This window comes from Arachis ipaensis, chromosome B04, assembly GCF_000816755.2.
Source record: "Arachis ipaensis cultivar K30076 chromosome B04, Araip1.1, whole genome shotgun sequence".
Taxonomy (NCBI): Eukaryota; Viridiplantae; Streptophyta; class Magnoliopsida; order Fabales; family Fabaceae; genus Arachis; species Arachis ipaensis.
Window position 1 is genome coordinate 109776611 of NC_029788.2, and position 11242 is coordinate 109787852.

At 35.3% G+C, this 11242-nt stretch overlaps 1 protein-coding gene across 11 annotated transcripts; it reads left to right on the top strand.

Moving 5' to 3' along the window:
- LOC107639617 (delta(14)-sterol reductase) lies at positions 3685–10367 on the top strand. 11 transcript variants are annotated; one of them, XM_016343167.2, is made up of 14 exons: positions 3685–3776; positions 6163–6334; positions 6445–6562; positions 7046–7116; positions 7213–7269; positions 7710–7801; positions 8015–8062; positions 8265–8385; positions 8499–8545; positions 8728–8809; positions 8917–8993; positions 9096–9215; positions 9878–9952; positions 10062–10367. In XM_016343167.2, exons 2-14 carry the CDS (start codon positions 6287–6289, stop codon positions 10213–10215), a joined length of 1110 nt encoding a protein of 369 aa, XP_016198653.1. In that variant the 5' UTR covers positions 3685–3776; positions 6163–6286; the 3' UTR covers positions 10216–10367. The 11 variants fall into 11 exon arrangements, with proteins under 11 accessions (XP_016198653.1, XP_020977209.1, XP_016198654.1 ...); XM_016343168.2 differs by having other exon boundaries at positions 3741–3868; XM_016343169.2 differs by lacking the exon at positions 3685–3776 and adding an exon at positions 4801–5764 and having other exon boundaries at positions 9082–9215.

The following is an 11242-nucleotide window of genomic DNA, read 5'->3' on the forward strand; positions in this document are numbered from 1 at the left end:
GTCTCCATTCCACTGATGCAGTGGCCAATTTAGAAGAAATCAATCATCTCCACCCGGAGTAGAATAGCCCGACTCCATCGTCATTTAGTTTAACATAAAACAGAATACTTAACTCTAATTAATTTTAACTTACAAATTCATAAATTTTTGCTATATTAACCCAGATAGATTTTAGATCTAACAACAATAACCACCAAGAAATCAAATTTTCTAAAGTGACTCTTCTGACACAAAACCTACAAAAAGTATTCACTAGCCAATCAAAAGAAACAAGTTTCAGGATGATTTTTACCGTTGAATTAAAAAATAAAACAGATCTAATGGCTCTCCACTAAAATGCGCACCGGTTAGCCAAAGACGTCCGGCTCGCCGAATCCATCCCCTTGATTTAGTTAACCAAAAATAGTTTCTTCTGCTCACCGTCTTGGATTTATTAAAAATCCAATTTGTAATAAACTTCCAAAAAAACTGCTTGAATTGACCGTTAATCGATGAATTGGCTGAACCAATAGCAGATCTCCCAGGTTGGCTTTTTTTTGGGTAAAGTATATTTTTTGTCTTTGAAGTTTGACAAAAATTTTAAAAATACCCCTAAGTTTTATTTTATTTCAATTTTGTTCTAGAAGTTTTCAATTTACATCAAATATACCGTGACGGCTAATTTTTTAAAATATTTAAGACCAATTCAATAACAATTTCATAAAAATAACCCTCAACATAAGCAAATCAAGCATAATTTTCATACATTATTGTTAGATTGGTCTTAAATATTTAGAAAATTTAGTTGTCGAGGGTATATTTGATGCAAATTGAAAACTTTTGGGACAAAATTGAAACAACATAAAACTTAGAGGTATTTTAAAAACTTTTGCTAAATGGTGCACGAAATCGTGATCGTTCATTCCTTGGTAACGGCGCTGAAAACTTAATACGCACGTTCTTAATCTTAATTCTTTGTCACAACTTCGCACAACTAACCAGCAAGTGCACCGGGTCGTCCAAGTAATAAACCTTACGTGAGTAAGGGTCGATCCCACGGAGATTGTCGGCTTGAAGCAAGCTATGGTCACCTTGTAAATCTCAGTCAGGCGGATTCAAATGGTTATGGTGAATTGATAGTTAAAATATAATTAAAATATAAAATGGGATAGAGATACTTATGTAATTTATTGGTGAGAATTTCACATAAGCGAATGGAGATGCTTTTGTCTCTTCTGATCCTCTGCTTTCCTACTGTCTTCATCCAACCCCTCATACTCCTTTCCATGGCAAGCTGTATGTAGGGCATCACCGTTGTCAATGGCTACTTTCCGTCCTCTCAGTTAAAATGGTCCAAGATGCACTGTCACCGCACGGCTAATCATCTGTCGATTCTCGATCATACTGGAATAGGATTCAGTAATCCTTTTGCGTCTGTCACTACTCCACACCTTAATCTATGGTGTGTAAAAACTCTACCGTTGAAAATACATAAGAACAAGGTCCAGTCATGGCCGAATGGCCAGCCCCCATAAAGGTCTAAGATAGCATAAAACTAATCAAAGATCAGACATTTAACATGAGAGTAAAAGGTTCTATTTATACTAAACTAGTTACTAGGGTTTACAGAAATGAGTAAATGATGCAGAAATTCACTTTCGGGCCCACTTGGTGTGTGCTTGGGCTGAGCATTAAAGCTTTCACGTGTAGAGGTCTTCCTTGGAGTTAAACGCCAGTTTTTAACCTGTTTCTAGCGTTTAACTCTGCTTTGCAACCTGTTTCTGGCGTTTAACTCCAGAATAGGGCAGAGAGCTGGCGTTGAATGCCAGTTTGCGTCATCTAAACTCGGGCAAAGTATGGACTATTATATATTGCTGGAAAGCCCTGGATGTCTACTTTCCAACGCAATTAAGAGCGCGCCATTTGGAGTTCTGTATCTCCAGAAAATTCACTTTGAGTGCAGGGAGGTCAGAATCCAACAGCATCTGCAGTCCTTCTTCAACCTCTGAATCAGATTTTTGCTCAAGTCCCTCAATTTCAGCCAGAAAATACCTGAAATCACAGAAAAATACACAAACTCATAGTAAAGTCCATAAATGTGATTTTTATTTAAAAACTAATAAAAGTATACTAAAAACTAACTAAATCATACTAAAAACTATGTAAAAACAATGCCAAAAAGCGTATAAATTATCCGCTCATCACTAAACTTCAGGAACAAAAGGTATATTTTATCCCTTTTTTTAGGAGTGTTAAGGGGCTAGCTAGGGGTGGCAAAGCGGGTCGACCCGCCCCATAAACGGGGCGGGTAAAATGGGTTCAAAATACTAGCCCGCACCCACTTTATGGTGGATTGGCGGGTCGGCGGACTAGTCTTTAATTTGACGGCTTTAAATCCTAACCCAACCAGCCTTTTTTAGTGGGTTTAGCGGGTTGGCCCGACGGGTTCAACCCGTTTTGCCACCCTTAAGGCTAGCAGATTTTGTGATTTATAGCCATCAATGATATTTTTAATGGTGTGATAGGGGTGTTCGCGGTGCGGTTTGGATCGGTTTTGAGTCAAAAATTCATCCGATCCGAACACAAATTTTACTTGCGGTGCGGTTTGGATTGGATGCTTTTAAAAAAAAAATCCGATCCAATTTCAAGCGGTTTAGATTGGATTGGATTTGCGGTTTATAAATTAAAAAAATTAAATACATATAACAAGTCTCAACATCAAATTTTAAATAATTAACAATAACGTAACTGGTTATGAAAAGTAGATCCAAAATCCGATCCGATCCAGCGGTTTGTAAAAAATAGAATCCAATCAAATCCGAATTAGTGCGGTTTTAATTGATTTTCGGTTTGGATTGGATTGGATGAGCGGTTTAATTTGGATCGGTTTGGATTTGAATACCCCTAGGTGTGAGATTACATCTAGTGGTGCAGGATTATTCAATTTTCTTTTGATAGTTAAGTGCTGACCAAAATTTAATAAAAATACTAACCTCCTAGACTTTCTCTTTTTTTTTAAAAAGAAAATTCCCCTTAAACGACGTGACTTTGGATTAAAGAAAAAACAAATGTGCCTTTTTTTTTGTCATGAACAAATTGAGTTGAAGAGTTCAGATGAATGTTCTAAAAACTGGACTGGATTGATCGATTTGATCAGTCTAACTGTGAATCGGCAGTAATTATGGTTCGGTTTGTCCCTTAAAACTGTTTTTCCAAGAACCGAAGAAAAACTGCCGAACCGGTCGGTTTCTGGCCGGTTGATCGGATAGAGAACCGACCGGTTTAAAAGAAACGGCGTCGTTTTTGGCAAATTTGGCTTACTTTCATCTTGGTTCTGAAGCTCCTTCGTTTCTTTCTCCGTTTCTCCCTCCCTTTCTTTCATACACAGAAACTCAGCCAAAAAAACCTAGCACTGTAAGCCTACACCACCGCCGCAAGGAGTGGCATACTGCCGCCGTCCGTCCGTCTATCTAGCTTCCCTCGTGCTCCAAGTCTTCAACCCCTGTTCGCTGTTACCGATCGCAGCTGCTTCCTCGAGCTCGGCGTCCGTCGTCTTTGTCTGTTCAGCCGCGCTTCCGCCGCAGTTTGTTTGCCGTTCACGTTCGCGTCTTCGTTCAGCCATCGTCTTCGTTCGCGTTCTTCGCTGTTCAAGTTTGCTCGGCGTTCACCGTTCGCGTTCACTCGCCGTTCACCATTCGGGTTCGCGTTCGTCTGGAAGCCACGTTGCTCTGCTTCAAACTCTGCGACCAACCCGCGCGCTCCACCTAGCCGTCGAACTGCTCTCTTTTGTCGCCGCCGTGAGTTCCCTAAACCCGCCACCAGACAATACACTCACACAGCACCAATACTCTTTTTCAAACTCTGCAACTTCTTATTTCTATTACAACAAGTAATTATTTGATTTAGTAGTGGTTTGGATTTTTTTCATAGACTGAATTAAAGTTTAAGTTTTACAATAAGTAATTATTTCGTTTTAAGTTTACCGCACTCAACATGTTTGATGAAATGCTTTAACCATATTTCAGGTTGGTTTTATCATTTCTAGCTTTTAGAAACTTAGTAAGTTGATTGCATGTGAAATTAGAATACTTGGATCTTAGAAATTAGGAAATTTTAGCTGCACAAATAGCATCTTTGTAGAAAACATATTAGCATGATGATTCCACTTGCATTAGTGTTCTTCTTGTAAGTTTTTGGGCTGTTGTTGTTTTAATTTGCTAAATTGTTAGGTTTCTGCGATTTAATTTGTTGGATTTTCTATTTAGGTCTTGTTCTTGTTTATTTGCTAAATTGTTGTAATGAATATTGTTGTCTTTGAGATTCTTGCTGGATATTGGTGATCATTGATTTATTATATGCTTCATGTTTTCATTGTTTTCTTCTTCTGAAGGAAAAAAAAATTCTGTTTTCATTGTTTTGTTGATTGTTTGTTTTGTTTCAAACTCCGCCTATGTTACACTTGCGGTACATAGCCGGTCCCAAGCCCGGATAAAGGAGGAGGGTTGTGTTAGGTCTTCGGCAACCAACATAAAAATATAGCCGAACCCCCATGACATGAATCAAAGACATTATTGCGCTAAAGCTAGGTCGTTGCCCGTACATGACAGAGCACAATGGCGTCATTTGATTCATGTAGCCGACCCCACTTAGTGGGACAAGGCTTTGTTGTTGTTGTTTTGTTGTTTGTTTTGTTTCAGAAATTATTTTTTTGTGATCAATGCTCAAACTCTAAATGCTGTTCTACTGGTTTTGGTGTGTTTGTTTTGTTTCAGAAATCAATTTTTTGTTATCAATGCTCAAACTCTGAATGTTGTTCTTCTGTTTTTGTTTTGTTTCATAAATCAATATTTTGTGATCAATGCTCAAACTCTGAATGTTGTTCTGCTGTTTTTGTTTTGTTTCAGAAATCAATTTTTTGTGGTCAATGCTCATACTCTGAATGTTGTTCTATTTTGTTTTAAGGCTGTGTTTGGAAGAGGTGATTGATTTCTGAGTGTTGTTTTGTTTTTGTTTTAAAGCTGTGTAATGTGTTCAATTTTCATTTTGTAGAAAATTCTTTGAGGTACATGAGAATTAAGAAGGAAGACTATTTCAACGGTATTACTCTGTTGATTCTGGTTTGCTACAAGCTTGAACATAGAATTGAAGAGAGAAACCTTTTATTATTTCATCATTGGCCTATTTTTGGCATTGCATATCATTGTAGTTTGTTTATTCATAGAACTAGTTGTTTATGATCTCCTTTTGAAGTAAAAAAAATGCAGTAGAAGAGTGTTTAGAACCAGTTGCTTTATTCATTAAATTTTTATAGAATTAGGTGTTTATTATAAAACGGTTTTCCCGGTTGAACGACGGTTGAACCAATGAACTAGTGAACCAGTAACTAAAACGGTTTGATGACCGTTCCGGTTTTTAGAACCTTGGTTCAGATTCATTCACTTAGGTTATGCCCAAAATTAAAAATCCCAAAACCCACCCACCTAATGAGCTGTAGGCGCCGGCCATACCCCTAGAGGCAGCAGGAGGAGGCAGGCCCGATTGGCTCCGTTGGCCAGTTCAGAAGGTCGCCGTCGCCGGTGTTGGTGCAGCCTTTGTCCTTGGCCACGTCGCTCTTGTCGCCCGCTTTGCCGCCGTTTCCCGTGCTATTGTCATTGCCCGCTGCTGTCGCCGGCGCTTTTGCAGCCTTTATTCTTGGCATCGTCGCTCTTCTCGCCCGCCTTGCCTGTCGTCGCCGGCTTTGTTGACACTGCCGTCTCTTGCTGTCTGCTCACTCCCCCACTTCCCTGTTCGTAACTCAGCGTCGTCTTCTTCAGTTTTATTTTTTCTTTTTGTTTTTATTTGTTTGATTTAATTTATTTCATGAGATCAAAATTATTTTATTTGTTAATCTCTTGTTTATTGTTGACTGTTGTTGGTTGATATTAATATGATTTTGTTGATTTTGGGCCACTTCACGACTATTATGACTTGTGATGAGTGTTTGTTTAAAGAGAAAAGATTGTTATTTTTGGTCATTGAACATCGTGAAATTAAACGTGAGATTGTGAAATTTTAAATTTTATTGTTATGAATGGTTGAATTTAAATATTTAAAATTTTATTATATATTTAATTAAATTGGTTTAATTACGGTTCGATCACAGGTTAGATTATTAAATTATTGAATCAGTCATTCGATTTTCAGAATCTTGAGTACAATAAAGTAGCAACAACAGCACTGCAGCAATAATCGAAGTCACAATCTTCTCTGACACTAAAATCACAATCAAGCTACTCATTCCATTCAGATACAAGGCTCACACGTGCTCATGGATCTGAGTTCTTTTCTTCAAGCTCTTATACCATCATGGAACTCAGTTAGTGCTATTCATTCATTCACTCACTATACCCTTTATATGAATTAGTTGATTCTACGGATGTAATATGTAAAGTTTTAATATTTTCACTACTTTGGAATGTGGATAAGGCTTATTTGCTTCTGGGCTTCTTTGCTTATTTGGCAATTGCGGGATCCATTGTGCTGGGAAAACTGGTTCCTGGGGTTGTTCTTGCTGATGGAACTCGCCTTCATTATCGCTGCAATGGTTCGTTTTTAACATTCTAGTACATTATAAAAATGTGGTTCATTTTAGTGTGATTTTGATGTAATATAGGTTCTCTAGTTTATGGTAATCCTTAAATCAGTGTTATAATGGCAACATATTTTTGCTGTTCACTTCATGACCAGTCTTCAATGCTATACATGACAAAATGTTTGTTCAATGACCTATTAATAGAGGAAATCTTAGAAAAGGAAAAATCATAGGTGATAGATGAAATTGTTATAATGGTTAGATTTTAATAATTTGAATGTATACATGATTTATAACAAAGATTATGATGATTTCTTATTTATGCTACTTATTGTACCTAGTGAGATAAGGTTTAGCAGTTGTGGTATATTTTATACTTTTAAGGATATTTTGCATGTTGATTCATATGAGATTCACAAGAATTGAGTCTATATTTACACCACTATTCCTTTTATATTTTTTTGGAGGTGTAACTCCATGTTCACATTTTCTCAGGTTTAGTCTTGCTTCTTCTGTTGGTTGCACTTCTTGGGATTAGTGCCAAGATGGATTTTGTATCTCCTACCGTACGTGTTCATATGGATATTCTGAATTTTGCATAACACTATGAATCATATGCTAGAGTTAGAGTGACACAGAATAACTTGTGGCAACTTTTGCAGGCTATATCTGAGAGAGGATTTGAGCTGCTGTCCACAACATTTATCTTCAGTTTTCTTGTATGTAATTGTAAGCATAGAATCTTATTTAGAACTTAGTAATGGCATTCAATGGTTCTTTTCATAGTCATATCTGTCTGACTGTCTCTGATTCTGGTGTTGTTATATAAAGGTCTTTAGTAGTTAAATGTTGTTGCCTAGCTCGTCTGGTGGACACTGAAGAATTTAGGTACTAACACTTGTATTAATGGAGTAGTGTTCAATTTCATCATATGAATATGCTAGAACTGAAATATGAACAAATGACACATTATTGAACTTAATAACAATGATGGAAGTCAAATCCTATTGTATCATTAGATAAGGCTGGCTAAACGTACCAATGCACAGTTGTTGAAATATATCAAAAGCTAAATTTAATACCTTATTTGTTTTTATTGGTACTCTGCATTGCTTGATAATAACCTTTTTTGTTGTCATTTTTACTAATTTCATATCAGGTGACTCTGGCACTGTATTTTGCGGGCTGCAAGTCACATAGTAAAAGTTCATCACTAAAACCCCATACCACTGGAAACCTGATACATGATTGGTATGTTCTAGATGTTAAAATTACTTTAATCGTAATAGCTTCTGCTTGAAATTTGTGTTTGCATCTCTGTTGTGTTTTTCTATCTAGTACAACGAAGCCCGACTTTTTAACTAGTGTGAAGTATGAACATGGTTGATTTTATTTCCTTGACCGTTGCAGAAATTGAATTTTATTGGTTAATCTTGTTTTTCGTTTTCTGTTTTACTTTAATAGGTGGTTTGGAATACAACTAAATCCTCATTTTATGGGTATTGACCTCAAGTATGTTATCCACCTGATGTCGTTCCTTGCTTGTTCTCATTTTATATGATTGCTTAAGTGTATATAATTGGCAGTTATGATGGAAAAAAAGCGTTCTTAGCTTGCAACCCTGCCAATGGAATTGCCAAAATTGCGGTTTTTTTATGATTATTATGAATACTATAAATATTCCTGCACATATAATGGAATTGTCAAATTGTAGATTTTTGTTTGTTAGAGCTGGAATGATGGGGTGGCTGCTTATCAATTTATCCGTTCTTGCAAAGAGCATTCAAGATGGTACTTTGAGCAAATCAATGATTCTCTTCCAAATATTCTGTGCAGTAATTTCAAAATCTTGTATACTTTAGTTTCTTGAATTTCCTTTTTTTCTCTTTTCTTTTAATAAGCACTAGTTTGGGTGTTTGATGAGTGACTTTCTTCACATTTATGCCAGTTATACATCTTGGACTACTTTGTGCATGAAGAGTACATGACATCAACGTAAGTGAATTGCGTTTGCTCCACTTGAAAAATTGTTCATCCCAATCTATCTAAAAAAATAAAACATGTTTTCCTTGTAATATTTTCACTAAGTTATGAACTCATGATTGTGATATCTATACTGTCATTCATTTTAGATATAATTTTGGTTTATGATCTTATCTTTTAATTTTTGTTTTTAGCTGGGACATAATTGCAGAGAGGTTGGGCTTCATGTTGGTCTTTGGAGATTTAGTTTGGATTCCTTTTACTTTTAGCATTCAGGTAATTGCTATAACTTAGCTTCCAACTTGCCATTTATTTGCACCATTATGTATAGTACTTTTCGTTTAAACACATAACATGTATTGACATGCTACAATTGCTGTCAGGGCTGGTGGCTCTTAGCAAACGAGGTGAAGTTAACAACGACAACCATTATAGCTAATTGCCCTGTCTTCCTGATTGGGTAATGTGTTCGTAATATCCAACCGTGAATTCTATAATGCGCCACATACACTCTTGAAGTTACATAAGTTTATAACAAAAAATTGTAGATCAAACTTTGCAGATACATGGTATTTCGAGGAGCAAACAAGCAAAAACATGTATTCAAAAAGAATCCAAAGGCCCCTATTTGGGGTAAGCCTCCAAAAGTCATTGGTGGAAAGTTACTTGCTTCTGGTTATTGGTAAGATTTCTTTTCATTTGATATCTGTATTTTGTTTCTCTTTTTCCTTTTCCTCTTTCTTGATTTAAGGGGTAAAAACTGAAAAAAAAAAGATTGCTTGGAGTAGATATGCATCTGTTTTCCTTTCACCTTTAATCTAATACATAATATGTGATTACCGATTAAGCACTATCTTGAAACATGTTGGGAGGCTTCGGAATAAAAAATGGGATGAGAAAAGGCTCCATTGGCTAAGTTATTCTTTTTATCAAATAGCGAAAGTTATGGTTGGTTGAGTATGTGTATAATCCAAGTTAATGATTGGTAATTAGTAATAGTATAACATATTACCAATAAAATTTTTTAATCCTCATGAATTTTTATTTAGAAAGTCAGTGAATTTAGGTCATGCTGAGATTATATGTGGTTAGTTCTTAACATCTTATGCATTACACATTACACATTACTCCTTGGTCATTTGTCCACTTTTTGGCATGCTTTAAATCAATATGTACCAAAAAGTAACAGTTGACAGATAAAAAAGAACGAAGACAGTAACATGTTTTAATCCGTGGTTATTATTTGTCTATCTAGAGTCTTGTTAGAACAATGTATATACACTCAATTCACTTTCTCATGGAAGCTATTAACACAAATTGTCGTTGTTGTTGTTGTTGTTGAAGGGGTATTGCTAGACATTGTAATTACCTAGGTGACTTGCTTCTTGCTCTCTCCTTTAGCTTACCTTGTGGGATAAGGTGATCTCATTAACTCATTCCTTTAATTATTTCGCCGATATAAAGTTATAGATATTGATTTTTCTACAAAGAAAATGTCAAACCTTGTATATTTTACTCATTTTTGCAGTTCACCAGTTCCATACTTCTATCCAATATATCTTCTTATTCTGTTGATATGGAGGGAGAGAAGGGACGAATCTCGTTGTGCGAAGAAGTATAAAGAGATGTGGACTGAGTATCGAAAACTTGTTCCTTGGAGAATATTGCCATATGTGTATTAGAAAGAAAAGAAGAAAAAGAAGTCTCCATTGTATTGGCTTTTGCATTTTTGTGGAATTGAAACTATTGATAGAAGTTGCATACTGTTTATGAAGGAGTTTATTAATAAGAACCTTGTTTGATTTTATGAAAGTGAGATGAATATTTTAGCAAAGTGGTCTCTTTTCTTTATATTATTATTATTATTTTAATGAAAATAAAAATAGAAGCTGTTAACAAGATTGGTGAACATTGTAGATATTTTGGTCTCTTAACTAGTGCTTTAGATTTTTTTTTTTTTACATGGCATCTTTTAATTTAGCAGGTCAAAAATTAATTTATTGCAGATTTGAATATTGTTAACAATTTATTGTTGATCAGTATTGTATATATACGTTGAGATTTAAACACTCAATACTTATTTAATCAGATAAATAAACTAACACTTAACCAAGCAAGTTGGTTATTAGAAAATAGCAAATGAAAAAAGATTCTTATTGCGAGATTTTTATATCCTTCTTAGATCTTCGTCTTAGACAGGGGTAATTGGATATTCAATAGTTTCATCATGATAGAAAAGTTGGAAGTTAAACTATCGTGCTAAGGAGAATTTGTCAATATAATAGACTAGAGATCTTAGATGAGTCTTGAAATTAAAGAACAGAACTTACTATTTTCATGAAATTTGATCCAAATGGCCATAATTCTTATTCCAAAAATAAAAAATTTCATAGATAGGGACAGACCTAGAGGGACAAGTAGTGGCCTCGCCCCCCAAGATTTTAAGAAACTATACTTATATACGAGATGTGTCTAACGAAATAAATAATATTGTGTAATTTAGTAGTTTTATATATATATATTTTTTTTATGTGATGAATTTATGTCCCAATTATTTATTTGAAATTAAAACTTACTATTTTCATGAAATTTGATCCAAATGGCCATAATTCTTATTCCAAAAATAAAAAATTTCATAGATAGGGACAGACCTAGAGGGACAAGTAGTGGCCTCGCCCCCCAAGATTTTAAGAAACTATAAACTATACT

Bases quoted from the DNA above. Each gene is read 5' to 3' on its own strand.
- LOC107639617 (XM_016343167.2), top strand. From the start codon at position 6,287: ATGGATCTGAGTTCTTTTCTTCAAGCTCTTATACCATCATGGAACTCA. The intron at 7,117-7,212 runs GTACGTGTTCAT...CAACTTTTGCAG, and splicing joins TGGATTTTGTATCTCCTACC to GCTATATCTGAGAGAGGATT. The intron at 9,216-9,877 runs GTAAGATTTCTT...TTGTTGTTGAAG, and splicing joins TTACTTGCTTCTGGTTATTG to GGGTATTGCTAGACATTGTA.